This window comes from Xiphophorus couchianus, chromosome 17 (genome assembly GCF_001444195.1).
Source record: "Xiphophorus couchianus chromosome 17, X_couchianus-1.0, whole genome shotgun sequence".
Lineage (NCBI taxonomy): Eukaryota > Metazoa > Chordata > Actinopteri > Cyprinodontiformes > Poeciliidae > Xiphophorus > Xiphophorus couchianus.
Genome location: NC_040244.1, coordinates 18,522,914 through 18,550,236, shown reverse-complemented (window position 1 = coordinate 18,550,236; position 27,323 = coordinate 18,522,914). Strand labels below are relative to the sequence as shown.

Sequence of the window (27,323 nt, the reverse complement as noted above, 5' to 3'; positions counted from 1 at the left end):
GAAATGTGACAGAGGTAACAGAAACACTTAATTAGTAAGCCACGTTGTTGCTTGAATTTTAATTGGTATGTTTTGCATAGATGTTAATAAATAAACTGGACAATATGATGGCAGTTAAGTGATAATTATAAAGTTGTGTTCTTGACCGATCTTGAAATAAAATCCAGAGTCCTCAAAGCCAGAGACCGAGACAATACAGAGACTAAATGTGGTCAAATCAGAGACGAGACCATCAAAAAGTGGTCGAGACCAGTCTTGAGTACTACAATATTAGTAGCCACACAGGCACGCTCACTAGAAAGAAACAAACACACCCAGTACAACAATTTCATTTTACTGGTGTGGTTGCCAGCAGACGGTGTATTTTTTGTTAAAAATCAAGCAGAGAACGTTTTGTAAACAAACAGAGAGTTCTGCAAGACCACCAAGAGAAGGTTTGAGTACATTACAAGTTTTGAGAAGAAAGACATGAATCCTGTTTTCAAAATGAAAATATAAGTAAAAGTTTAATACTTTTACTTAGTTTTGAGAACAAAAGACATGTAATCCAGATTGAAAATGTGTGCTCTCGAATTATGGCCAAAAAATTCCCCCATAGACTACATTTAATGAAGTATTGCAAATAAACAACTTTCTATAATTGAATGGAAAACATGTAAAAACACTGATGTTTATCAGAGGTGATTGACTTCTGATGGAAGTTCATTTATTTTGTAAAGTTAAAATGCGACAGAAGAGGGGAGTATAAAGAAATTCACTGGATATTCAGCCAGGGAGTAATGGAATCTATAAATGAAAAATAGTGGATGTACATACAGTGACTGGTCATCAAAGTGAAACTGAAAAAAAAAAAGCCATTTTATCACATCACATAGGGAAAACCTATGTATTGGGAAAACCTATAATGAAGTGTGGGATTCTGGGAAATGGTAACTCTTTGAATGTATTTGGGAATTGCTTTGACAAACACCAGTTACCAGTTCAGAAAATATCTTATTAAAACAGCTTTGTTCCTTTTGGTGATTCACACATGCTCACAATAATGTGTGCCAACATATCAAAAGTAAAACAAATTGAGACCAATGTCACTGTATAGCTCTGATGTATTGTTGGTGAGTTGACTTTTATTAATTCAGTTTGTTTAAAAGTGTTTGGCATAAAAAAGTTCAGCCTCTTTTATGCCAAACACAGATGGCACAAAAGGTGCAGCAGCACAACCTGATGGATTCCTACAGGCACTTTATGGTAGTGCCTGCTTTAAGTGCGATTAGTTTGTAAAATAGTATGCAAGTATGTAAAATATAAAAAATATATTTTTACGTATTTGTTCAAACCGTCATTACATCATGACAGTATTGCATGAGACACAATCTGTGAAGAAAAAAAAAATTAAATTAAAATCAAGCTCCACTTCCTTCTCCAAGTGCCATCTAAAAACAACCAATCAGAGCCAGGATGAGGTTCTTAGTCAGGGATGGAGATAGAAATTTATTTTTTTTTTACCAGCCACTATTTTTTCTTTTATTTACAAACCCCATCAGTACAAACAAATTATATAAAACATGATTTATTCTTAACTCTAAGAAAACAGGTTTACTGACAAGTTTACCATATAAATGTTCTTATTCAGACTAATTTAACTTAATAAAGCATGGGCTGATAGCAGCTAATCTGACCTCTTCCTCAATCTGTCTCTGGTCATAGCACTCTCATCATCATCCTCCAATAACAACAAATCCCCCTCCTCACTAATCACTAATTCCCCTTCCTTCTCTGCTTCTGGATATGCTCCAGCAGTCAGTTTGTGTGGTAAATATATCAGTTAGTTTGACACATTTTTCTGAGTGGGCTTAGGTGCTTTTTAGCTTTTGCTGGCCTGCCTTGTCACAAATTCGCTCACTTCTCTCCAACTCTAGTTAGCTGAAACTTTGCAAGAGGAGAAGGGAGAGGCGGGCCAAGGAGGACTGAGAGATTTCATTGGGTAAGGCCCAATGTCCATCAATAAAATCCTGTTGTGGTTGATAGAAATTTATTTTAATACACTTTTTTGTTAAAATATGACAGCCATGGGGTGTGCCGTGGTGGCGAAGGGGATAGCATGACCCATGTTTGGTGGCCTTGAGTCCTCGACACGGCCGTCGCGGGTTCGACTCCCGGACCAGACGATATTTGCCGCATGTCTTCCCGTCCTCTCCTTCCCCCTTTCCTGTCAGCCTACTTTCATATAAGGGACACTAGAGCCCACAAAAGACCCCCTGGAGGGGTAAAAAATAAATAAATAAAAAATATGACAGCCATGGGCGTCTTGACTGATATGTGCATCAGTCGAGACGCCAGACGGTCACTCCTCCCCTGAATGGGAGTTCAAACTGAACGCAAGGTTTTTTTCAGTTCAAATTGCCAACCTGACACAGTGGCGGGTGAGTTGCTCAAATTCACATGCCACTTCATATTTTTACCCGCATTTGGCCAATGGGGGGGTGCTAGTTTCCACCCCGGATCTTAGTGCTGTCAATCAGATTGTGTACACACTGCACAGTTTTCCTGGAACAGTAAGTTATTTCTCTGGCATTAGTACATTAGGCGGGCTGCACAGTGGCGCAGTTGGTAGCACTGTTGCCTTGCAGCAAGAAGGTCCTGGGTTCGATTCCCGGCCGGGGTCTTTCTGCATGGAGTTTGCATGTTCTCCCTGTGCATGCGTGGGTTCTCTCCGGGTACTCCGGCTTCCTCCCACAGTCCAAAAACATGACTGTCAGGTCAATTGGTTTCTCTAAATTCTCCCTAGGTGTGAGTGTGTGTGTGCATGGTTGTTTGTCCTGTATGTCTCTGTGTTGCCCTGCGACAGACTGGCGACCTGTCCAGGGTGTACCCCGCCTCTCGCCCGGAACGTAGCTGGAGATGGGCACCAGCAACCCTCCCGACCCCATTAGGGACAAGGGTGAACAGAAAATGGATGGATGGATGGATAGTACATTAGGCAGCAAGTACATTAAGGAGATTGACAGCCCTAAGGCCTTCCTTCTGGATCTGATTGGTCGTTTTTGACCAATCAGTATTTCTGCAGACGGCAATAGTAACACTGGGAAAAGGCAGAGATCGATTTTTTCACAAATTATCCATCTCATATTACACTGTCATGACATGGTGACAGTTCTAACAAATATGTAAAAAAAATATCTATATTTTTTATAAAAGTTATATATTGCAGTTTTAAAAGTGCATGAATTTCAGTTGGAAGGCATTAAACTGGACTTTAAATTTTGCACTGTGTAATCTAACGTGTGAGATATAGTAACAAATAATTCTCTTCCTTTTAACATTCAACTGGTAAAATGTTTAATCCTGACAGCTGAGTAATAGAGCAGATTTTCAAAGACATAGTGGGCTCAATACTTCAGCTGGTCAAGTCTGGTTTGGTAGCATAAAAGGCAGTGGTGGGCCGTCAGGGCCTGCAAGGCCTTCTCTGCTGGCCTAAAAATATCTGAATCACAGACTGATGTTAATTTTATTTTGTCCATGAATACGTATTAAATTAATCCAAATGGTCTGTCCGCTTCCTTTCATTGCTAACCCCCTGGTTGCGCTGCTTCCAGACGTGTATTTTCATATTTAAGCATTTAACCAATCACATTTCAGCCACTATTTGTTGCCAGGGTCAAAGAAATCTGCCTGGAGGCCTTCACAATCAGTTCTGCGGGCCCTGTAACATAAAATAAATGTTGATCAAACTGTTGCTTCAACCAATCAGATTTTGAGTTGGCAACACCAAGGCCTTCTAGCAGGCGTACGGAAACGTCAGCGTATTCACACGCTCTGATTGGATAGTCAAAGAGTGTAATAGCCAGAGCTAGCAAACTGCATCTGTAGCTAGCTGCACAAGCAAAGATATTGTTGTGTTGATTTAATAGCTGTTTTGTCAACCCACAATGGGTGAAGGAGGAGAAGAAATGGATTTGGTTGGAGATTTACTGTCAAAGCCATTTTCAAGGCGGACTTTTCAAGAAAAGCTGGACATTGTTAAGCAAGGTCGGGCAACTCCGAAGCTAGCGAGCCTGTCACAACCGGGAAAAGGATTTGTCCACCACTTTCAGTCTACTAACTACGAGTGGTACTCCTGGCTCACAGGCTCCGAGGAATGCTGCAAATTGTATTGCTGGGAGTGCTTGTTATTTGCCACTGATCGACATGGTGTTTGGAGCCACATTGGATTTGTAAATTTGACTTGCCTAACCAAGGCAGCAACGAGGCATCAAAGCACTGCTGGACACTTACAAGCAACGGTGCTTTCCAAAACTTTTGGGGAAACCAGAGTGGATCTACAGCTGAGCGAGCAAGTGCGCAGGGAAACGGAGCTCCACAACAAAAAGGTGAAGAAAAATAGGGAAATCTTAAAAAGACTGAGTCATTTTTTTTGGGCAAGCAGGAACTTTAATAGAAAGGAGGATGGATTTTGTGTACAATCAGGATTTTTGGTGAGTAAAATGTTGCTATATTCCTAAATAGTATTGCAATTTTATCAGGTTATTTTTGATGCTTTTTTTATGTGTGTCGCAGCTGTACCTGCAGTAGATTTTTTATAGCCTTAAAATAGTTATTGAGGGTTGGATTGATTCAGACGGAGCACTACTGAAGGCCTAGGGGTGAAATACACGGCCCGCCACTGATAAAAGGGTATCACTAAACGTGAGGTGAATAATCATCTCATGGCTGCTTGATGGGAAAAGACATGGTACTCACCCAGACCTTCTGGTCTCCAATAAGGTAAGTAGCACTTGAGTTCCATTAACAATGGAGGCCTCACTCTTCTCCCCCTCAAACATATTCTTGAGAAGCCCTGTTACAGTTTCCTGCCTGGAAAACACGGAAGTAAAAGGCTAAAAAAAAAGCAAGCATACAAGCACAAGTCTTCCATCGGTTCCTGTAGCATAAGGAACTATTCCGATGTAAATACATAAGAATTATCTAAAGAAAAATTACTGTTCAACGGGCTTTGCTAAGAGAATTAACTCGACCCTTCCTTTTACATCTGTAGCCTCTGAATAAGTATACCGTAAACATGCTTTTAAAAATGACACTAAAAAGGATTCAAGACACACAGAGAGATATGTTCCAAGTATTTTTTGTTTTATGATTCCTGGGAATAATCATACCCAGAATTTTTCCTTTATATCTGCAGATCAGTATTGACATAGTTAGGTTTGTTTGTGTTTGCAATGGCTGATTTTGTTCTATGAAACTAACAGTCATTCAAAACTTACGACTCCAGTACAGTCAATAGTGGGTCACACTCCACATTATCAGGCATCTGATTGGCCTGATCTCGACTAAGGCGGATGATATCACAAAGTGTCTGGGACGCATTTGATTGTCTCTGAAAATAAAAACAATTTATTCATTTCAGAGAGGAATGTTTCAGTTAATACTAAAGTACTAAGTGGTAGTAAAACTGAGTAGGTCCGGCTGAGATGACATACTTCTTCATCATTGCCAGTATGAATAAGTTCTATGAGTCTCTGTACCAGCTTTTCCTCATTTAGCCACTGGAAAAGGACAAAATGCTGTCAAAAATTGTTCTGAAGACTTGTAAAAGCAAGCGTTTTTGGTAACTTACATGAAGCACTTCCTGCCTTAAAGGCGCAGGTTCCACACAACTGATAAGGCGAAGAAGCAGGTCCATCATGGCAGAGGCATCAATGTGTTTAAGCACCAAACCAATAAAGCCTTCCTTTTTCTTTAAAAATGTGATAACCTGAAAAAAACATAATGAAAAATTATTAGAATTTTCGTGGTGACCAAAAAAATCGATTCTAAGCTGAATTCTTAGATTTTTTAATGAACCTGTTCTGTTTTCCTGGCAATCAGATTGCCAATGGTTTTACTGAAGAAGCTGGCGAGTAAAGGATTAAGGGGCGGCTCGTTATCCAGGAATTTGTAGAGCGTCTCAAGGAGAGATTCATCCCCACCAAGCTTATCATTTATAATGGACACATCTGAGGTCAGGAGCTCACAAGCTATATTTGGAAACCTTCCAAGACAAAATCATGACAGTCAGAATACTTGTTCGTACAACAAAAACATAACAGAATTGAAGTATTTTCTTGTAATAAATTATATCAAATATTACATAAAAAAGGAAATTGCAAAAAAGTCAACTGATTTCAGAAATGAAATTCAAAGAGGGAAAATCATTTTATACAGATTAGTTGCTAATTTATTTCAAGTGTTTATTTCTAAAGAACAGAAGCTTATGGATGACCAGCACTGGCGTCAACCAGAGGCACTATTCTCTGAACTATTCTTCTGGTCAGTAGAAGAATAGTGCAGTTAACCAGGTCTGGTTAACTAAGTCCATTGTAATTGGTCTGATTAGGGACAATGATAAGCGGACGGACAAACATGAGTAGGATCAGCTCGTTTACTGGAGCAGTCAGAACTGTCTGGGGTGTGACCCGCTCCAAACTGTGGCAATGATGTTAATTTCTGGAGAACTCCCCACACACAGCTCCTAGGTCTCCCTTATATATACATATAAGCCTGGCGAGAATTTGATTTCTGTAGCTGATGAAGCTGATTAGATTGTGCATGCCACCTTTCACTCAAACTGGACAATTTGGAAGGTGTTCTTGCAGAGAAGTTTCACCTGTATTGATATTTATATTAATCCACGAATCATTTTTGACAGAGAATACTGCAGCAAGGTAGGCGTCAAGTTTAAAAGCCACAGCGTTTGCTCTGCTTGCACAGGCTCAAGGTAGAATGATATATCTTTATGAACAAAGAATTATGAATGCTGTATGCATTTACACATGCTCGCCTAGCGCTTGGCTATGTGTCTTCACTTGATAAAGTTTGTATGTGTTCCCCAGTGTGCCAGTGCATTAGGGACTATTGTGCTTGCCTCGTAGTCATGCAGCAAGTTATTTATTGTGACACCATGATGCTTAAAAATGCAACATATCAAATGTCCACTGAACTTCTGCATTGCTCAAGTCCGACAGAGATAGTGTGACCGGGACCTGTAACACGTGAACAAGCGCAACAGGGTCCGTTGCTGACAATGTCATTTAACTTGCCCCATAAATCCATGGCAGTATGGATTTATGTATATGTATGTATGTATATAAGTATACGTAAGTATGTATATAATGTACAGTGTTTGTTGTCATCAACTGTGTGTATAACGTGTTTCGTGTGCAGAGGAGCGATCATAAACCGCATAGAACATGCGGTTTATAGAATCTGTATAATTCTATACAGATTTATACAAATTTATACAGGCAGTTTTCTTGGCTCATTGCAGGGGGCACTAATGATCCCAGACATTGGTCTTGTGACTCTCCATCTGCAGTAAATAAGTGAAGTGCAGCAATAGATTTATTGTTTTCGCCTCTCTTCCGACATAAACGTGGATGATTACATTTCTATACTTAAATAGTTTAAGTGCATCACTTATTAAAAATACCAAAATAAACATTAAGCCTAAAACCATACTATTGCAACAGACAGAATGTTCTGTACTTTGTGTGGTAAATATTTGAGTGGTTTTTAGTGTTGAAATAAAGTGGCATTGTCAGTTGCTATGGCAACAAGTCTGCATGTAGGTTGGCCAATACAGAGAGCAAGACAGAAATAGTTTTGTGAGTTGTACTTCAACGGGTTTTCCCTTTGCTGTGGAGCATAGCACTAAATTAATAATATCTACATTTCCAAGTGTTATTGAGTTAACGGAATTATTCTACTGTGGCAGCGCGGCTATGGCATGTGAAATTATAGTCTTTTTGACTATGAATCATGTGATAACTATGCATGTATACATGTCATGGACATATATAAACATGTCCACGTAAACTGTTCAGAATAAAAATACATCATGTAAATATCCCAATTTGAATATTCTGATTGGATTCAACTCCATCAGAATGAAATTATTTTCAGAATGAAAGGGTGGTTTAAGCTGATTGATAATCCGAACAGTGTGGATCATGTTATTCTGATTGTGGCAAACTGACCTAACTATGCATGTGTGCACCATGTTAACATGATGCACCCATGCATTCAGTGGACAGACACTATGGAAGGGAAGAAAACCTCAATCAAGGAGTGCAGTAACATTTCAAACGTTGTTAGAACCTGGCGCTGGTCCATTCTGGGTGCTCAGAAGTCACAGAACAACTCTGCGCATCTCAGTCTCTCTATTCTGAATAAAGCCTGGGGCATGCAAATGCACATCTTGATCAGATTAAATAATACATTGTAATTTGTTTTTTTCAATCCAATCAAGGAATTTTAAACACATCTATGGTCAACAGGAGGCTGAGAGACAGCCGAGCAAACAATACAGCCAAACTGAAGGCAACTATTAAAGCAACCCAAGCTTCCATTACTCCTCAGGCTCATCTCTCCCATTCCATGCAGCATTGATTCCATAATTTATGCAAAAACATGAACTGACCAAATATGCAAGTGCTATGCAGCTAGGCCTGTCACAATAGCAAATTTTGCTGAACGATTAATTGTCTCAAAAATTATTGCGATAAACGGTAATATTGTTTGAAGACCTTTTTACACTGATTTAATGGAAATGACTTAATAATGCATGCGATTTCCTGCCAAAGATAGATACACTTTGTTTTCAAAAGAACACTTAACACTTGAGCTGATAAACAAAATAAACAAAACAACCAAAAACAAAAATAAAATGGATTCTCAGTCTCCATTAACAAAAAACTCACTTGAAAAAAACCCACTAAACACCATAAAGCCAAAGTGGAAATAAATACTGCATTCAACCAAAAGAGTGCAGATTATGAAGTCTGTATATTATGTTGCCCTTCAGTAATAATTAGATTTAAATAAAGAAGACGGGCACATCCCACTACCTGATGCAATAGTTCACACTACACGATTTTTTGCTCCTATTGTTCCCCTTACAACAATCTTAGGATGTTGGTCTTTCTAAGATTGTGTGGTGTGTTAAGGTAGATCGTTGGTGCTGCTCTGATCCAAATCAGGGTTTTTCCCGACTGGGAGAGTTAACAACACCTGTTGAATGTGACAGGTAGCCAATCAGAAAGCCCGGATTCTCCTCTGTGTTTTCTGAGGGGAAATTACAGAGGGGAATCCCAAACAGCTGACATGGCAACCTGAAGTCCAGCAGGCATTGGAGATGATATGTGGAAACAACATTAATTCAACATGCAAAGAATATAGAAATGACAAGGAGAGGAGTTGGAGCGAAATTGCTACCGCAGTTGATAAACCCGATAACTTTTCAGCTGTTCTTTGTTAACGTGACGTAAATAGGTTCTAATGATTTTCATTCAGTCAGGACTTTACGCTGACACTAGTCACATGCATTGCAGGTAGATTGTAGTAAAGCATTGATTAATACCTGGTTTTAAAATTAGTTCACTGGACTTGTAGCAATTATTTTGTGCCCATTGTTGGACACGACACGGCAGGACCGAACCCGATCGAACCGTTATACCTAGGATTTCTGTCGAGTAATGTTTGGTCTGTCAGGTTTTGAAAATGGGCCGACAGCTCGTGTGCGCTGGGCATTACACTAAGTAAAATGAGGACGGGAGGGGTCAGTGGAGAACACTGGAGTTGAGCCTTTTTTCATTCGGTGTCAACAGAAAGAGAAAAGGGCCGGAAGAGACTATAATGCCGATAATTAAAATGACGTCAATAGTTTTAATTTATCGTACCATTAATTGATTTACCGTTTATAGGCGACAGGCCTATATGCAGCAAATTAACAAACTTTCTTAGCAGGCTGACATTTCTGAGTTAAAACGGCTTTCTGGAGGGGCTAATCATCTTTTTTGAGAGACTGAATTTTGGGTTTTATTAGTTACCCTTAATCCAAAATCGACAAAAATAAATGTTTAACATATATATATTGAACTACATTACAGAATTAAATGAATTTTCTCTTCTTTTTACCATCAGGCTTATATTCTAATTACCAGTCTCTTTTCTACCCTTCCTTGCAGCCTGCATGACGTTCCAAAAAGAATATAGTGCTTTTATATAGTGCCCATCGATACATTTTTCCCCTGAACCATTATCAGTGGGTCTCACTTGAAGCGGCTTCTCTCCTCCAGGTCAGCAGGGGGCTCTGTGGTGATGAGGTTGACTAGCTCTTGCATGCAGTGGTCCTGAGAGAGGAAGAGAAGCAACCGTCTGTTTTGGGCCTTGCACTCCTGCAGGACATCATCTTCCTCCATCAGCTCTCTTAAGGTCACGTCTTCTTTGTCCAGCAACTGGTCGATGTGGGAGGTGGTGTGTAGGTCAAACTTCCAAAACATGTTGGCCGCTGGAGTGGGGAGCGCAGACCTGGAAAAAAAGAAATCAAATAAAAAGCAGTGAACCCCTGGATGCTTCATGGAAACGGTAATCAGGAACAATGAGCATCTTTATGATCATGTTAGATGATTAAAAGCATGATAAAAAATATTAAACAAATGTAGAAGATAATTCTGTGCATTTCAGGACAATATAATACAATCCTGTTGCAAATAAATGCAATCATTATCATTTCTACAACTGCAACAGGCCAGAAGTGCCCTGTTAAGAGCTCACACACACCAGTGGATGAAATCTGGATCTCTTTAATCAGACCTCCCCCACGGGCAGGCAGGCATTTGAGTTTATGCAGACAACAGAGTGTGTGGTGAGGTGTTGCATTTATCAGCATGGATCTTTTCTTAAAACACAGGCCTCTTTAGGAGATGACACACTGTGACGCTCACCATAACCTGCAAAAGACCAAAAAATATATTTTAGCACAGTATTCATAAGAGATTTTATATCTGCAAACAAAAGGACATTAACAGATTTAACCATTGCTAGCTCATGATGTGGTCACTTTTTATTTATAATCTCAAAATTGGTAGAGTGGGATGTGAGGTTACTTGCTTTAGCCCCATTATTTGAAAAGAATAATAGGGAAAGAATGCACCAATAAACAGGCAGAGATCAAAAATTGTACATGAAATGTATCAAAACTAAGAACTTCCATCATTTTCAATCTATGGAAGCTTCAACCAACAATTGCTGGGTTTCAGACACGTGACCTGGACGACGCGCAAAATTGAAGTGGATTTCTCCGATTCAAAACAAAGCAAAATTGATCACGAGTATGCTAATGCCCTAAATAGGCTGAAAGAGACAAGGCATCTCAGAAAAAATACGCATATTTAGGATATTAGTCATGTTATCGGTAAAAAAAAGACTTCTCTTATAATCTTGAGGATTTACCAGGTGTCGAGGCGATCCATATAACTATATGGAGCTGCAGAGCTCATATTATACGACGAGCCAGAAGAAAGTTTTCAAAAGCATGGAGAATACAATCATTTAGTTTCAAGTTGGGTCAAGCATTTAGGATCAAAAGAAGCATTAAATGTCTGTTGACTTGTTTATGCAGGGTGAGTAATGAATTGTGCTATTTTAAGTAATTAGTATATGACAACGATGCTATCGCAAACAACGAACTAACCCATGTTATTTCTATAAGCTTAGATCTCCTGGTAAATAATTTATTTACCTTTTGTAAACCCAAATTTATGCTGGAGTTGTACATTAATGTTGAATCGTTGTAGGATGCTGGATTCAGGTCCAATGTAGGTCAACCATTCACAGCAATCTACAGAAACCCCATGTTAGCGTCTGGCCACGAATATAGTTCCCGGCCACAAGCTGTTGTTGAATGATTGTGGATACAAAAAAATGCAGAACAGTGGTGAGGTGGAATAGATGATGAAAAGGTAGTTAATGAAAATGATGAGCAACAAAAAAAAACTTACAAAAAAAATCCACACTGAGCTTGAGCAGAAAGCAAACACAATGTAAATAAAAAATAACTAGATAACATATTCAGATACGAGGTATGCAGAGAGGAACAGGAAGCAATGGAGAAGTGAAGGGAGGAACCAGCAAGGAGTTTAAATACTGGGAGGTTGGATGCTGAACAAAAGACCTGAGCTCATAAACCAACAGGTTGCAGGAAAGCAACCCAAAATGGTCGCCTTCCTGTACATTTTAGGCCATACCTCCAAGAGACCTTGGAGGTATGGTCTCTTGGAGGTATGGCCTACACCTTTCATCAGTACTACCTGATGGAAGGTGTACTCAGAGAACTACCCTGGTTCCTGTAGAGCAGTCTTTCTCAAATTATGGTCCCCGGACCAATGGTGGTCCGCAGGCGCCCCTAAAAAGGCGCACCGAAAAATGTACAAAACTGAACCACTGATGTCTGGATGCCTAGATCCAGGGAGGCCAATGCCATCACCTTACACCTACCTTGTGGACTGCAATTAAATCTCTTGGACTAACTCTCAACATACATGCCTAAGAAAACAAACTTAAAGTACTCTGTCTCACTGCAATCAACTTATGTTTGTCACCTTGAATGTTTAAGTTGTTCATGTGTTTTCTTTTGGTTTTGATTGGTGTGTTGTGCATTTGTGAGTTACTTGTCTGTGTCTCTTTTGAAATATATAAAAAAAATAAACAGATTTTTGGAAACTTGCTCAACTGTTTCTCTGAGCAAAAGGCTCGACTGTTAATCATGGAAGTAAAACCAAAGGAGGAAATAAAAGTGCTTCCTCCTTTTTCTTTGACCTTTGCTACTCTATGAGAAGGACGGGTTTCTGCACACATGGCAACAGCAGAGCTAGCAGCATCCATCTGGCATACATTTACAGAATACACAAGAGCAATAAAAACCCACTGAGAACTCCCTGTGTACTCTGCACAAAAGCAAACGCTTGACTTTACATCCAAAACAGAAGTCATCAGAGGCTGCTTCAATAATAGCAATAATAAAGAGGACCAGTGGGACCTAAAAGGCCCAAACGTATGTGGATATTTAGAGCCAAAGAAAACATTACTTAGCAAAGTAAAAAACATTAACATAAAGGGAAACTTCCATTTACATGTGAAAACTCTTCTTAACTTTTAAACTTTCTTCCAAGAGTTTTGTCAGTTAGCATAATTAAGCTAACTAAAAAGGTAACACTGCTGGTTACATCTTGCCCTTGTAACCATATTTTGAAGTTAGACATGTAAAAATAAAGGAAGATTTACATTTTGATTCCATTCTTTTACTCAAGAAATTCCTATGGCTTATTTTTCAGAGTTTGGGTGGCGCGTTCTTAACTATAGCTACAGTATGTTTCCTTCAACTGTCATGCAAATTTAAGCAAACTTTTAAAATGTCACAAAAAGAAAAGAAAATATGATTTAGGCATGTTTGCATCAACTGGTTGGGAGCAAATTGTTCATGTTGGCATTATCATTAGGCTGATTTACTAATAACAGATTTTTGCAGAGTAATTTATAATAGCGCTAATTCACGCTATAGATTACTGTAATTGCAACAGATTGCATCAATGCAACATTTGAGAGGCTACCATATATCAGTTGCTATGCATTGTAAAATTGCAAGCCTATAAGGTCTGTGACTTTCACTTTAAATGTGTTCACAGGATTTGGGTACCTGACCATGCACCTGACCATACACCATTTCACTGTAGAGTGAAATATATCAGTCAGCTACAATTGGGCCCATGGAACAGGAAATGTTCCCAAGCACAGCAGCACCCTGCAGTTGCTGAGCCCCACTTATTCCACTTTTGTAGCTTTTGTTGTTTCATTTAAGACATTTTTGGAAATTCAAATACTTAACTGCCAAGAGAAATGAACTGAAATTAAATTTTTAAGTCAATGGGCAAGAATTAGTTTGTTTACAATTTTAAAATAGAAGCAGGATGGCACAAAATGGCAATGTAGAGAATAAATTGAAATTCAAGATGAAGGGCACTTAAGGATTGAGTTAAACTCCAGTGCAAAGCTTAAAGGAAATGTTGTGGTAGGCTCATATGGCATTGTGAAAAATTAGAATGTATCAAAGATCTACCAAAGCAGAGAGAGGGTGGGATCAGCTTGACATCAACATTAACGTTCTATGGCATCACTCAGACACATCAGGTTTGTTTTGCTCCTTCTGGTCCATGTACTATTGTTTATGTAGCAGGAGTGAAATTGTTTCTGATCTGAATGATTATCTTGTAAAGACCTAGAATTTAAATTTAGGATTACATTTTTAAAAGATAATTAACAATAATTAATAATGCTGAGTGGTTTTTGGGAATGCCCATCAGACGATGGGTATTCTGCATCAACCAAATCATCTCAGATGGGTTACCTCAGGCCCAAGTAAAAAGAAGTAAAAGTAGATTTTTAAACAACCAAAAAGAATAAAAGTGTAGCTGTACTTTGGAATTGTTAACTGCATAAGGAAGGCTTTTTGAAGATTTTTTTATTCTCATTGCATGCATAAGGAAACCACAACATTCATCTTCTTTAGCAGCTATATAGCTAAGTAAGTAAACATTTAGTGTGTGAGACTTCAGAGTGGCCTGATTTGTCTGTTTACCTTATTATCTGGCTGTCAGAGTACCACTGTATCTGGGGTTTGATTACACTTGGAAAACTGCCCAAATAATAATATGAGGAAGGGTGTGGGAGGAGTTTCCCTGATCATTTATAGCGATAGTAACACAAACCTTTAAAATATGAGATTTAATTTAACAAGTACTGTGAACTTTAAGTAACATATTTGGTTGCATTATTTGTGGGTTGGAACATCAGAATTATTCCTGACGAGTACAAAAAACATAATTCAATAAAAAAGACATTCTGAATGTTGAGAGTAAAAAACATATTACAACTGCTAATGTATTCATTTACACTGAAGTTCAAATAACTAATTTGATTACAATAATATAATCATGACAATTTTCATACAGTCAAAATACACATGGTTAGACAATTCAGTTTGAGAGAACTGAATTGTTCAGTTCTCTCTCTAAACCCTGCCCGTTTCAGAGAGCAGGGTTAACAAGCCTTGAATAGAAGGCAGATATTCTGAATAAACCTACCCAGTTCTGTAGTTTTCAGTTTCAGAACAGGAGAACAGTTTTGAGTAGGCCTGTCACGATAGCAAATTTTGCTGAACGATTAATTGTCTCAAAAATTATTGCGATAAGCGATAATATTGTTTGAAGACCTTTTTACACTGATTTAATGGAAATGATGTAATAATGCATGCGATTTCCTGCCAAAGATAGATACACTTTATTTTCAAAGGAATATTTAACACTGGAAATGATAAACAAAATAAACAAAACAACCAAAAACAAAGATAAAATGGATTTTCAGTCTCCATTAACAAAAAACGCACTTGGAAAAAAAAACTAAACACCATAAAGCCAAAGTGGAAATAAATACTGCATTCAATCAAAAGAGTGTAGATCATGAAGTCTGTGTACTATATTGCCCTTCAGTAATAATTAGATTTAAATAGAGAAAATGGGCACATCGACTACCTGATGCAATAGTTCACATTACATCCTATTTTTCCTCTTACAACAATCTTAGAACGTTGGTCTTTCTAAAATTGTGGTGTTACCGTAGATCGTCGTTGCCGCTCCGATCCAAATCAGGGGTGTTCCCCGACTGGGAGCTTAACGCGACCTGTTGAATGTGACAGATAGCCAATCAGAAAGCACGGATTCTCCTCTGTGTTTTCTGAGGGGAGATTACGTCGGGGAATCCTTAACAGCTGACACGGCGCAACCCGAAGTCCAGCGGACATCGGAGATGATATGTGAAAACAACATTAATGTTTATTCAACATGCAAAGAATATAGAAATGACAAGAGGAGGAGTTGGAGCCAAATTGCTACCGCAGTTGATAAACCCGGTAACTTTTCAGCTGTTCTTTGTTAACGTGACGTAAATAGGTTCTAATGATTTTCATTCAGTCAGAACTGACACTAGCTACATGCATTGCAGGTAGATTGTAGCATTGATTAATGCCCGGTTTTAAAATTAGTTAACTGAACTTGTAGCCATTATTTTGTGCCCATTGTTGGACACCACGCGGCAGGAACGAACCTGATTGAACTGTTATACCTAGGATTTCTGTCGGCTAATGTGTGGTCTCAGGTTTTAAAAATGGGCCGACAATCGGCTGACAGCTTTAAGATCGTGTAGTGTGCGCTGGGCTTTACACTAAGGAAATGAGGAAGGGGGGAGTCTATGGAGAGCACCGGAGTTGAGCCCTTTTTCATTCAGTGTCATTAACAGAAAGAGAAAAGGGCCGGATGAGACGATAATGCCGATAATTAAAATAATGTCGATAGTTTTAATTTATCGTGCGATTAATTGATTTATCGTTTATCGCGACAGGCCTGGTTCTGAGTCAAGTTACCTCTGAATTAAGGGTGTGTGCAAGACAGTATAGAAGAAGCCCTCATCAGGCGCACCTAAAAACCTTCAATTTTCTCAAAAGCCGAGAGTGCGTCTTATAATCCGGTGCTGCTCATATATGGACCAATATTGAGCCACAACAGGTCTCGCAACTACGGTAAGCAGTCGCCAACTTCATTTTCCCCCGTAGAAGAAGAAGCGCGCAGTGTACGCATGGTTTCGTGTAAAGACCCCAAAATGGCTCCTATTAAGAGACACGCTTATGACACAGATTTTAAGCTCAAGGCGATCAGTCACGCAGTAGAACACGGGAATAGAGCTGCAGCGAGAGAATTTAACATGAACCAATCAATGGTGCGGAAGTGGATATATATTGTGATTGCACTAACGTTTGATTTAGTGTAACAGTATCAGACTGTTTTTTTACGTGTTTATTGAATCGAGGAAAAGTTCCCCTCCACTATATGTTATACCTTGCTGTTATTAAAAGATAAACTGTGTCACAAAAATCACTTACTTTACCTCGGGGAAAATATTAAAACAGCTGTTTATTCATTTGGGGAATGAATGGAGTTTTCAGAACGCTGGTTTGTAATCTATTAATAAAGTTTGACTGACCTATCTGACTGTTTTGTTGACATTCCCTTTAGCGCAGTTCCAGCTAATGGATGCATAACGTAACCCCAGCCTCTACTGTAGTGTCTGTTCTATGCGCCTTATAATGCGGTGCGCCTTATATATGAAAAAAGTTTTAAAATAGCCCATTAATTGAAGGTGCGCCTATAAACCTATGTCTTAAATTTGAAAGACAAATATTTTACTTATCCCTAAAGAAGGGTTCAGTGAATGTGCATATGAAACTGGTGGGTTCGGTACCTCTAAAAAGGTTAAGAACCACTGATCTACACATAAGCCTGTCACGATAACAAATTTTGCTGAGCAATTAATTGTCTCAAAAATTATTGCTATAAATGATAATATTGTTTGAAGACCTTTTTAAACTGCTTTAATGGAAATGACGTAATAACGCATGCGATTTCCTGTCAAAGATAGATACACATTCGTTTTCAAAACAACACTTAACACTGGAACTGATAAACAAAATAAACAAAACAACCAAAAACAAAAATAAAACAGATTCTCAGTCTCCATTAACAAAAAATATACTTGAATAAAAACTAAACAACATACAGCCAAAGTGGAAATAAATACTGCATTCAACCAAAAGAGTGCAGATTATGAAGTCTGTATACTATGTTGCCCTATAGTAATAATTAGATTTAAATAGAGAAAATGGGCACATCCAACTACATGATGCAATAGCTCACACTACACGTTTTTTTTGCCCAGATTTTCCCCTTAAGAAAATCTTAGAATGTTGGTCTTTCTAAGATTGTGTGGTGTGTTATGGTAGATAGTCCCTCTGATCCAAATCAGGGGTTTTCTCCGACTGGGAGCCTTACAAGCAGCCTGTTGAATGTGACATGTAGCCAATCAGAAAGCACGGATTCCCCTCCATGCTTTCTGAGGGGAAATTACGGAGGGGATTCCCAAACAGCTGACACAACCCGATGATACATGGGAATAACATTAATGTTTATTCAACATGCAAAGAATACAGAAATGACAAGGGGAGGAGTTGGAGCGAAATTGCTACCGCAGTTGATAAACCCGGTAGCTTTTCAGCTGTTCTTCGTTAACGTGACGTAAACGAAGAACGTCACGTTCTTCAAATGAATGTTCAGTCATTCAGTCAGGACTGACACTAGCCACATGCATTGCAGGTAGATTGTAGTAAAGCATTGATTAATGCCTGGTTTTAAAATTAGTTCACTGGACTTGTAGCCATTATTTTGTGCCCATTATTGGACACCACACGGCAGGATCGAACCCGATTGAACCGTTATATCTAGGATTTCTGTCGGCTAATGTGTGGTCTGTCAGGTTTTGAAAATGGGCCGACAGCTCTAAGACTGTGTAGGGTGCGCTGGGCATTACACTGAGAAAATGAGGAAGGGAGGTTTCAGTGGAGAGCACCAGAGTTGAGCCTTTTTTTCCCCATTCAGTGTCATCAACAGAAAGAGAAAAAGGCTGGAAGAGACGATAATGCCGATAATTAAAATGACGTCGATAGTTTTAATTTATCGTATGATTAATTGATTTTTGTTTATCGCGACAGGTCTATCTACACACAAATCTGGGAGCTCCCGAAGCATGAAATGAGTCTCAAAAATACTCGTGCACTCGTAACAGGATCTGTGCGTAAATGCAGTTTTGTGTGTGTGTACCATGTGACTTCTGCGTACTTTTTCAACATTTTAGGCGTAGGAGAAGGTTTATTTTTAAGGTTTACAAATCCAGTATTACACACGCACAGATATTTTTACACACGCACAAATACTTTTACACACACACAGATATTTTGAGACTATTTTCACTCCATATCTACCTGCTCATTAAACAGTTACCTTGTCATTGGACCAGACAACAGGAGCAACTCTGATGGAATCCAAAGACATTAAAGAAAAAAAAACACCGCTCTTAGCAAAAAGCAGCAGCAGGCTAGTGGAGAGAATGAGCAGTCACTACAGCAAGAATGAACCAATCAGTGGCTGAGAACTACAGATCTCAGGGTTTCAGAGACTGCGGTGTAACTCTTCTATAAATGCAAATGCAAAGACACCAAAACCCGAACCCTTGTGCCATGCAGTGTAAAAATGCCCAGGGACATATCTAAAACTTGCAAGTTTTCGGCCCTCAAGGACCAGAATTGGACATCTGGTCAAAAAGGCAAATGGACTGAACGTATTTAGTGCTTCTCTACTCATATTGACAACTAGTCTCATTCACATACTCACACATCAATACGCAGATCAACTTGGGGTTAAGGTACTTGTTTTAAGCCACTTTAACATGTGGTTGGGGAGAAAGCTGGAATCAAACCCGTATTTTTCTGATTGCTGTTCGTGCTGAGGCACAGCTAACCCACAGTTTATTGTAAGCTATTGTGGTTATATTACTATATTAAAGAATAGCTATCAGGAGAAGGTTGTTTGGAGTGTTTGTGGGTTGACCAGGGATCTTAATTAGTGATTCGATAGGCTAAAGATCACAATTAGACAGTTTACTCTTTATCCGCTCTGATATGTAACCAGCAGGTTGTGTACTGAAAAATGTGGGGAAATCAGTTTTATGCATCAATGGCATAAGCTCATAATTTCTTCGCTTTCTGTTAGATTAAAATCTATGTCTTCTATTAAAGTTCCTAAAGTATGCTTGCTTTCTTTTGTTACAGTTCTTAGAAAACAAAAATCCAAATTAGCAGGTAAGACATAAAAAAAAAAAAAATAGAAAAGAAAAACACAAAAACCATAAATTTGTATCAAACAGAAATAGGCTGACTGGTGCACCTCTAGTAATAATCTACCAAATTCCATATGCAATAGCTGACCGAAAAGGGACATGGATCAAAATAATTTAAAACAGAGTAATACTTACCTTCAATATTACAGTTTTAGAAAATAATATACAATAAATGTGAACATTAGAAAACATTCTACATTCATCTTCACAATTAGATACTAATGACACACAGTACATGTATTATTATTGTTACCAATACACATACCCAGTAGTACACAAGTAGAACATACATATGTTTAGATGATCAACACGGAGGTGCATGGAATGACAATGGGGTTCACTAACCTGGTGGTATATAAAATCTATATCAGTGGTTCTCAAACTTTTTTCAGTGATGTACCCCCTTAAAAATATATTTTTAGTCAAGTACCCCCTGACACGGGCAAAACATTTTTGGAATTAAAAAGAGGTACAGTGCTGTAAAATCACTGTCTGATTTATTAAAGCCAAACAACTTATATCAGTGAACCTGACAAATACATCCATATTGCAAACATTGCTTGGTTAAACAAAAAAGAAAAACAGAAGACGGTGACCACCAGGAAGGTATAAAACCAGTCAAACCGTTTTATTTTAAAGGATTTTGAAACTAAATACTGAATATAAAATTCAGTGCATGAACACACATTTATATTTTATCGAACTTTTTACAAAATAATTTTTCCCAAGACTTATTATGAGGAGCCTACTGATTTTTTAAAGATATTTTGAAAAGCTTCACGTACCCCCTGCAGTACCTCCACGTACCCCCAGGGGTACACGTACCCCCATTTGGGAACCACTGATCTATATAGTAATGTTTCTGTGCAGTGAATGACAAAAATGTATATTTACCTTTCAGGATATTTTGTGACAAGAGAGGGTGTCACTTTAACTATAGGTTTAAATAAAACCAATAAATAAGCAGAGGTTCGGTAAAAAACTATTTAGTAAAATCACCTTGCTTAGCCTCTGGCATGAAATGCACATCAACTGACTTGGTGTAGGAGCTCAGATTTCTGTTTACTTCAAACCAAGTGAGGCACCGGTAGCAGACAGCACCAGATGAAAATCAAATAATCCCAATCTCAAAACAATAATCCGAAATCAACCCCGCGGACTGAACTTTCGCTTGAGAAAGCCAATGTTTACTTTATTCCTGTACACGATCAAAAAAAGCTGAGTTCGTTCTGGTCTCAGCCGAGTCAGACCGTGTGCAAAAACGCCACAAAACAAACGTCTCCCTATTGGTTTTCACATTAGTGGCAATACACCAAAGAAAAAAAAGTCAAACCATTATGATCTGAATCACTGCAATAGGAAAATCTACCACACTCAACAGCAGCAACTTTACCAGTCCAACAAAACTTAGCTATTATGTTATGTTACATAGCAACAATTGATCTCAACACCTGAACAGACTTTTCAAGAAAATCTGACCTACTGAGCAATATTATCAGCCTATTAACAATATTAATGCCCTTTCTAAGGCGAATAATCAACCCCCTCTTAACCAGTTCCTCATTCTTCTGATCAGCATGTACGCTAACTAGCCACTGACTGTTGAGCGAAGTTAGCAAACTTAGCTTCCGAACTTAGATTCAACTTTGTCGTTACCGTACCAGTCTGGCATTCGTTGGTTAACTACGTTAAATGAAGATGTTTATGCACAGACTTACCTTTGGCTTAAAGTCCAGTGTTGTTCCGTACTTCTCTGTTAAACTTTAGTGGGTTTTATCCATAAGCAGTGTTCTAGGTCACAAGCTATCCAGCTAATTGTTAGCTAGCAGAACTGGCTAGCATTCGTTAGCCTCTGAGTGGTTTGTTTTGAAAATGGTTCAGTCTGAGACAGCACAGGGCTAACATGAACTAGATCAACTTAGCTAACGTTAGTCAAATATAGATTTAGAATCAATTAAATCCTCAACTTTTACGCATTAATAGCTCCTTTGCATTAACAGTAATACGTATTATTGCATATGTACAAGGTATGATTTGGACTCACTAAAGATATTTAACGCGCGGCTAAGTTTAGCAAGCAAGGCAGGAAAAACTCAAGTCATAAATTTCGAATCAAAATGGCGACGTGGTCATGACGAGAGCGCGCAACAGACGAGAACGTGCATTGAATATACACTAGTGGCGAGTCTGGTTTCTGAGACTTATGAAGAGAATATATTTATATAATAACACATATCCCATAACTGCATCACAGCGACAGTAAATATTAGAGTTCAGGTGGAAATCCAGATTTAGAACTTATATACATATGTAAAAAAATTCAAAATGACAATGATAACTGTTGAGAAATGTGTTCCTAATGTGTTTCACCGAAAAGGCCATCAAAGAAAACATTTCTTATTGAGTGGGATAAGAAATAAGACAACTTATTCAGTGGGATTATCTTATCCTTCTGAAGGTTTCCACAGAGATGTTATGCCTAAAACTACATTTTTTTAATCTATGAAAAATGCTTCAACTTTTATAAAGAAATATTGTCAGTGGAAGACAGTTTTCTTAAATCTTTTATTACATCAATGAAAATTTCATTTAAAAAAAACTCAGTGAAATGTGACAGGATGATAGGATACAAATCAATTTGGAAACTAAAGAAACAATAAGCCTAAAGTTACAGAAGCCGTGTAGTCTTCATGGATATTGAGATGCCAAATTAAATGTGTTTCTATTCTCAGAAGAGAAGGTGAAAGAGTTTGTTCCTATGACAGCATTGATTTACTCTTTAAGCAAGAAACTAAAGTGAACTGCTTTACTTTAGTGAAACCTGGGAGGGAGAGCTGGACACAGTGAGGACAGGGTTGTATCTGAAAATTCTGACCTGCTGCTCTGATTTGTTCACATTGTTTTTTCCTTGCCCTTAAAGAGCTAGCTGAGTTTGGCTTGGAAAAAGATATAATTTGATTAAGCTTTGTTCTATCACTTACATCTACAATAATTTCTATAGCGATGCTGTGGGACATGAATGACCTCCTCTTATCCTTCTTCCGCTCCGTCTGTGAGCAGGCTGCTTCTGTGCTCCCTCTAGCTTTCTGGATTGTTTTAGCTCTTGTTTCCTCAGCTTCAGTTTTTTTTGTGGGGGACGTCTGTTCTTAATGGCAGGGGGATCAGGGCTCACACAGACCTCTTTTCCTCATCGACGTCAGTAGCTGATTTGTCCTGTATCAGTGAAATATAGACAATTAGCAACAAAAAAGGGCTCAATGTGGAAAAAAGCATTAAAAAAAAATAATACAGATCACTTTCATTCAGAGTTTTCTAAAGCATCAAGCAGCAATGGTAAGTTTCACAAGTGTAGTTACTGAGCACATACTGACCAGTTTATGATGATGGGATGAAATGTTAGTGACATATGACATATGATACAGGAAATAAATATTAGGCTTGTACGATGACTCATAAGTTGGAATGAGAAAAAAATCTTTCTTTACATCTATAATTTCATAATTCCTAAATTTAATGATTAACTTCTTTTCAAAATTCCCAGTACTTATTGAAGTATTTGCTTCCTTCAACTTCACCATTATGCCCCGTTCTGTCCTATTGAAATGTTGGATGCATGAAAAGTCCTGGGGCAGTGTCGCATATTATTTCGGTGTTCCAGCTGTTGTTTTTTGGGGTTTTTTTAACCGGTGTTCTAACTTTCTGTGCTATCCGTGAATCTGCCCTACCTTGCGGTAATGTGCATGCACACATCAATGCTACGTCACATACTGTTTACTCATTTCTTATCAATACATTCTATCTGTAGAAGTTTCGTTTCATCCATTTTATTTTGTCAAAGATTAAGGTAGGTTTTATTTTATTTCTACCTGGCTTTATAACCGTCCCTGTACTTAAAATATTTTAGTTTAATAACACTCTTTTTTATTAAACCGTGCTAAATAGAGCATGTTGGTAGCAATATTATTTGAGATTGAAGCTGTGTATTAGCGGTGTAATATTAGTTTATATTAAGCATATCCTAGTCGACTAGTTGGCGCAACCCCTAGCTAAGTTATATTCACTGCAAGTTGAGTCACTGCTATATAGAGCTGCATCATAGTTTAATTTCAGAATCACATCTGCCACGAGGTAGGTACAAACTTGTATCATTTTCTTGCAAAGCTGAAAATTAACTGGAATGTTTCTAGTCTGTTGTGTGAAAGAACTGCCTACCAGAGAAGCTAGAATGACCTGAGCTTTGCTGTCTGATCCACAATTGTTTCAAATAGTTTTTGGTTTGATGAAAAGATGTGAGAACATGCAGGTCAAATCAATTTGTTGCATATTTGGTAGGGGTGCACCAATAAATCTGCCTTGATTTCCTTCATTTTGGAAGATTGATCAGCTGATACATTAGAAACTGATCCTTTCCACCAGTCTTGCCTGCCAACACAAAAGTCTGAAAATCATCCACTGTCCACTTGTACTATGCCAAGAGACTAAGAGACCCCCACACTAGGTCATGTCTGTACATGTGCAGTTAACAATACTCACCCCACTGTTAACGGCTTTTCGGAAAAGTAATTGATATTAGCCAAAATCAAAATTGGCAGGTAAGGCTTTTTAAAGATCGAGAATTAGCCAGGAAACTACAATCACGACATCCATAATTTTTGGTAGACTGCCCCCAGTGTCTATACTGCTAAGAGGAATTCTAAATCTTACTGTAATGTCTTAATTTGTTCATACAATGGAAACATGTCCAGACCTGATGAGTTTATGTTTCCAGAGGTTGGACACTTAAAAAGGAATTACAATTTAGCCACCTATTTGCAGTGGACAGAGGTCAGTTTTTCTCTATGCATTGTCCAAGCTTGCTGGTGAAAATGATTTGACTGATTTAACCTGTTAATATTAGACAAGAAGTACCTTCATACCAAACCAACCTCCAACATTCAGTTTCAAACATCAAGCACAATCATCAGGATGGTGCCATGCCAATAGCAGCAGAAGAAAACAGAGTATAGAATGATGGACTGTACTTTATTGACTTGTCTTCTGGGTTTGTAGGGGTTGAGGGGACTAGGAAAGCCTTGTCTTGACTTTCTTGGACACATGGGAGTCTCCAGAGCTTTGAACTGATCTCTTTTCCTCCTTGGATTTTCCCTCGACAGTTGTAGGTTTTACCTATAAGTCATTAACAACAGTCTTTATTTGAGATGGTCCACAGCTACAGAGTGAACCAAAAGAACACTGCAAGAACACCACATTCTTATTTTTAATGACAGACTCCATCCAGCTCCAGAAGTTTACATACACCTAATACAAAGACACATACACTGTCTCAAGTTAAATAAGACCAAACCAATTGTTTTAAGGTCAGATAAAATTATCAGAATTGTTTCTATTTGCTAGATGTATTTCTATTATTTATTTGCCATAATAATACGAGAAAGTGTATATCAGAGGTTTGTTATGTCTACAAAATCAGAAGTTTGCATACATTTCCTTAGTTTTTGGTAGCATTGCATTTGAACTGCATGTTTTCGGTCAAACGTTGTGGTTTTCCTTCCTCAAACTTTTCTCAATACTTTACTGGAATTCTGGGCCATTCCTCTTTTCTACATGATGCCAATCTATGTTATGAAGTGCACCAGTTCCTCCTGCAGCAACAATATGATACTTCCACACCCATATTTCACAGTTAGGATGGTACAACCATACCCGTGCCTCCCCCCAACCCCACGCTCCCCATAGACATTTGCAAACTGCAAACTGGCTTTTTATGTTCCTTTTGAAGTACTGGCTTCCTTCTTGCCGAGGGGCCTTTCAGCCTATGTTGGTGCAGGACATGGTTCACTGTGGATAATGGCTGTCTTATCAGCTTCAGCAGCATCTTTACAAGGTCTTTGGTTTTTGTTCTGGAGTCAATCTCCACATTTGGACTAAAACACACTTATCTCTGGGACACAAAACCCGTGTTCCAGAGATAAGTGTGTCTGATTTGGATAGATTTTGGACGCTGACATATTTTTGTATATCTACACTTGACAAGAGAAGTTAGGTGCTGAGAAACAAAGGTGGGTGTGACTTTATTCTTTGTATGCAAACTCCTGGTTTCAACCTGGATAAACAGGTATTAGATCATATCTTGTTGAACTAGAGATTATCATTAAACTGTGGTAAAATCACCCCTTTTCTTTGATACTAGCAGTAAATAAATGCATACACCACAATTATTTATGATTAATTCGGTTACAAATAGGATAAGACTCAAAAGGATATTTTTATGAGGTGATCAATTTTCTTTAACAAGTTAGTGAACTGAAACGTAGCAAAAAGCAAGGTTACTACTACAAGCAGGTCTTTAGAAATTAAAAAATACATTCATTACTCACTTACCTCTTCAAATATTGCAAAACGTGCAGAAACATTTTAAAACAGTAAATGGAAAACACATCAGCCAGAGAAGAAGAAACAAGATTTAAAGAACAGAGGCCAGAAATATGAAAGAAAATATTCATTCATTTTATGAGAAAGTATCCAGCTCCTGTTAATGTCTGTGCTACAATGCCTCTAGTCTACTGACTCTAACCTCTCTTTATCCTTGGCTCAGTGGGCTAGACACTATGGGACACCTTTAGTTTCCATGTGTAACTTTAAGAATCCTCTGTCCTTAAAAAATATATAAAACAGTAAATATTGCCAGAAAATGTTGTGATCTATCAACAATATATTAAAGAGACTAACATCAAAGTATGCTATGCAAATAAGGGCTGAGTAATATAAAGTGTAGTGTTCTGTATAATAGGTACAGCTATAAATTAATAAAATACAATTTCCATTACAGGGACAGAATCGGGTGGCTATGGAGGCCACCAAATCCTTTTCTGATTCAAAAAAATGAATAAATAAATAAACAGACATCCTGTCTGACAAGAAGTATAATGTAAAGCTGAGAAAAGTCCCTTCTAAGTGTCAAAAAACCAGCACTGGATACCCCAAGGCAAGTCCTGGGCAAGACATTTCACCCTTTGCCTTGCCTGCTGGTGGTGGTCAGAGGGCCTGGTGGCGAAGGTGCATGGCAGCCTTGCTTCTTTCAGACTGCCGCAGAGCAGCTGTGGCTACTATCCAGTAGCTTGCCACAATCAGTGTGTGAGTGCATGCATCAATGACTTGATAAAGCCCTATCCAAGTAAGAGCCATTTACCATTTGAACCTGTTTCCATTATCCACAGATTTTCATTCTGCTGGAAAGCAGAAATGGTTGAGTGTGAAAATTGCAGTAGATCAGAAGATTAGCCTATCTTCTGATCTACTGCAATAATATAACTGAGAAATTTCAGTCTGGGTTTAAAGCAGCTCATTGCACTGAAACAGCTTTGCTTCAAGTGTATAATGATCTTCTTTTAACAGTTGATTTAGCCAATGTCGCAATTTTATTACTTCTAGATCTGAGCGCAGCATTTGACACTGTATATCATCAGATTCTCTTATATAGATTAAAACATTGTGTTGGCCTGAGAGGCCCAGTATTTGAATGGTATAAATCTTATTTAGAAAACAGAACTTTCTCAGTTCATCTTGACCAATGCTGTTCTGGGGCCAAACCTTTAAAGTACGGCGTTCCCCAAGGCTCAATTTTAGGTCCCATTTTGTTTATCTTATATTTATTGCCTCTTGGTCAAATTTTCCAT

The 27,323-nt window shown here is 38.3% G+C and overlaps 2 protein-coding genes across 6 annotated transcripts in view; both read right to left on the bottom strand.

The window, feature by feature from the left end:
* Positions 1-21,780, bottom strand: part of ppp6r2a (protein phosphatase 6, regulatory subunit 2a) — a 44,790-nt gene extending 23,010 nt beyond the window's left edge. The window contains exons 1-8 of one of the 2 annotated variants that reach the window (XM_028043679.1): positions 21,366-21,780; positions 10,594-10,763; positions 10,087-10,341; positions 5,839-6,025; positions 5,612-5,749; positions 5,475-5,540; positions 5,259-5,371; positions 4,738-4,851 (exon numbers count right to left, since the gene is read on the bottom strand). In XM_028043679.1, coding sequence (XP_027899480.1) covers positions 4,738-4,851; positions 5,259-5,371; positions 5,475-5,540; positions 5,612-5,749; positions 5,839-6,025; positions 10,087-10,313 — 845 coding nt within the window. In that variant the 5' untranslated portion in view covers positions 10,314-10,341; positions 10,594-10,763; positions 21,366-21,780. The remainder of the gene's footprint in view (positions 1-4,737; positions 4,852-5,258; positions 5,372-5,474; positions 5,541-5,611; positions 5,750-5,838; positions 6,026-10,086; positions 10,342-10,593; positions 10,764-21,365) is intronic. The other variant, XM_028043680.1, reaches the window with a different exon arrangement.
* Positions 21,781-22,718: 938 nt separating this feature from the next.
* Positions 22,719-27,323, bottom strand: part of recql (RecQ helicase-like) — a 31,164-nt gene continuing 26,559 nt past the window's right edge. For all 4 annotated transcript variants that reach the window (XM_028043513.1, XM_028043511.1, XM_028043510.1 and 1 more), the window contains exons 16-17: positions 24,669-24,813; positions 22,719-22,860 (exon numbers count right to left, since the gene is read on the bottom strand). In XM_028043513.1, the coding sequence (XP_027899314.1) occupies positions 24,709-24,813 (105 nt within the window). In that variant the 3' untranslated portion in view covers positions 22,719-22,860; positions 24,669-24,708. The remainder of the gene's footprint in view (positions 22,861-24,668; positions 24,814-27,323) is intronic.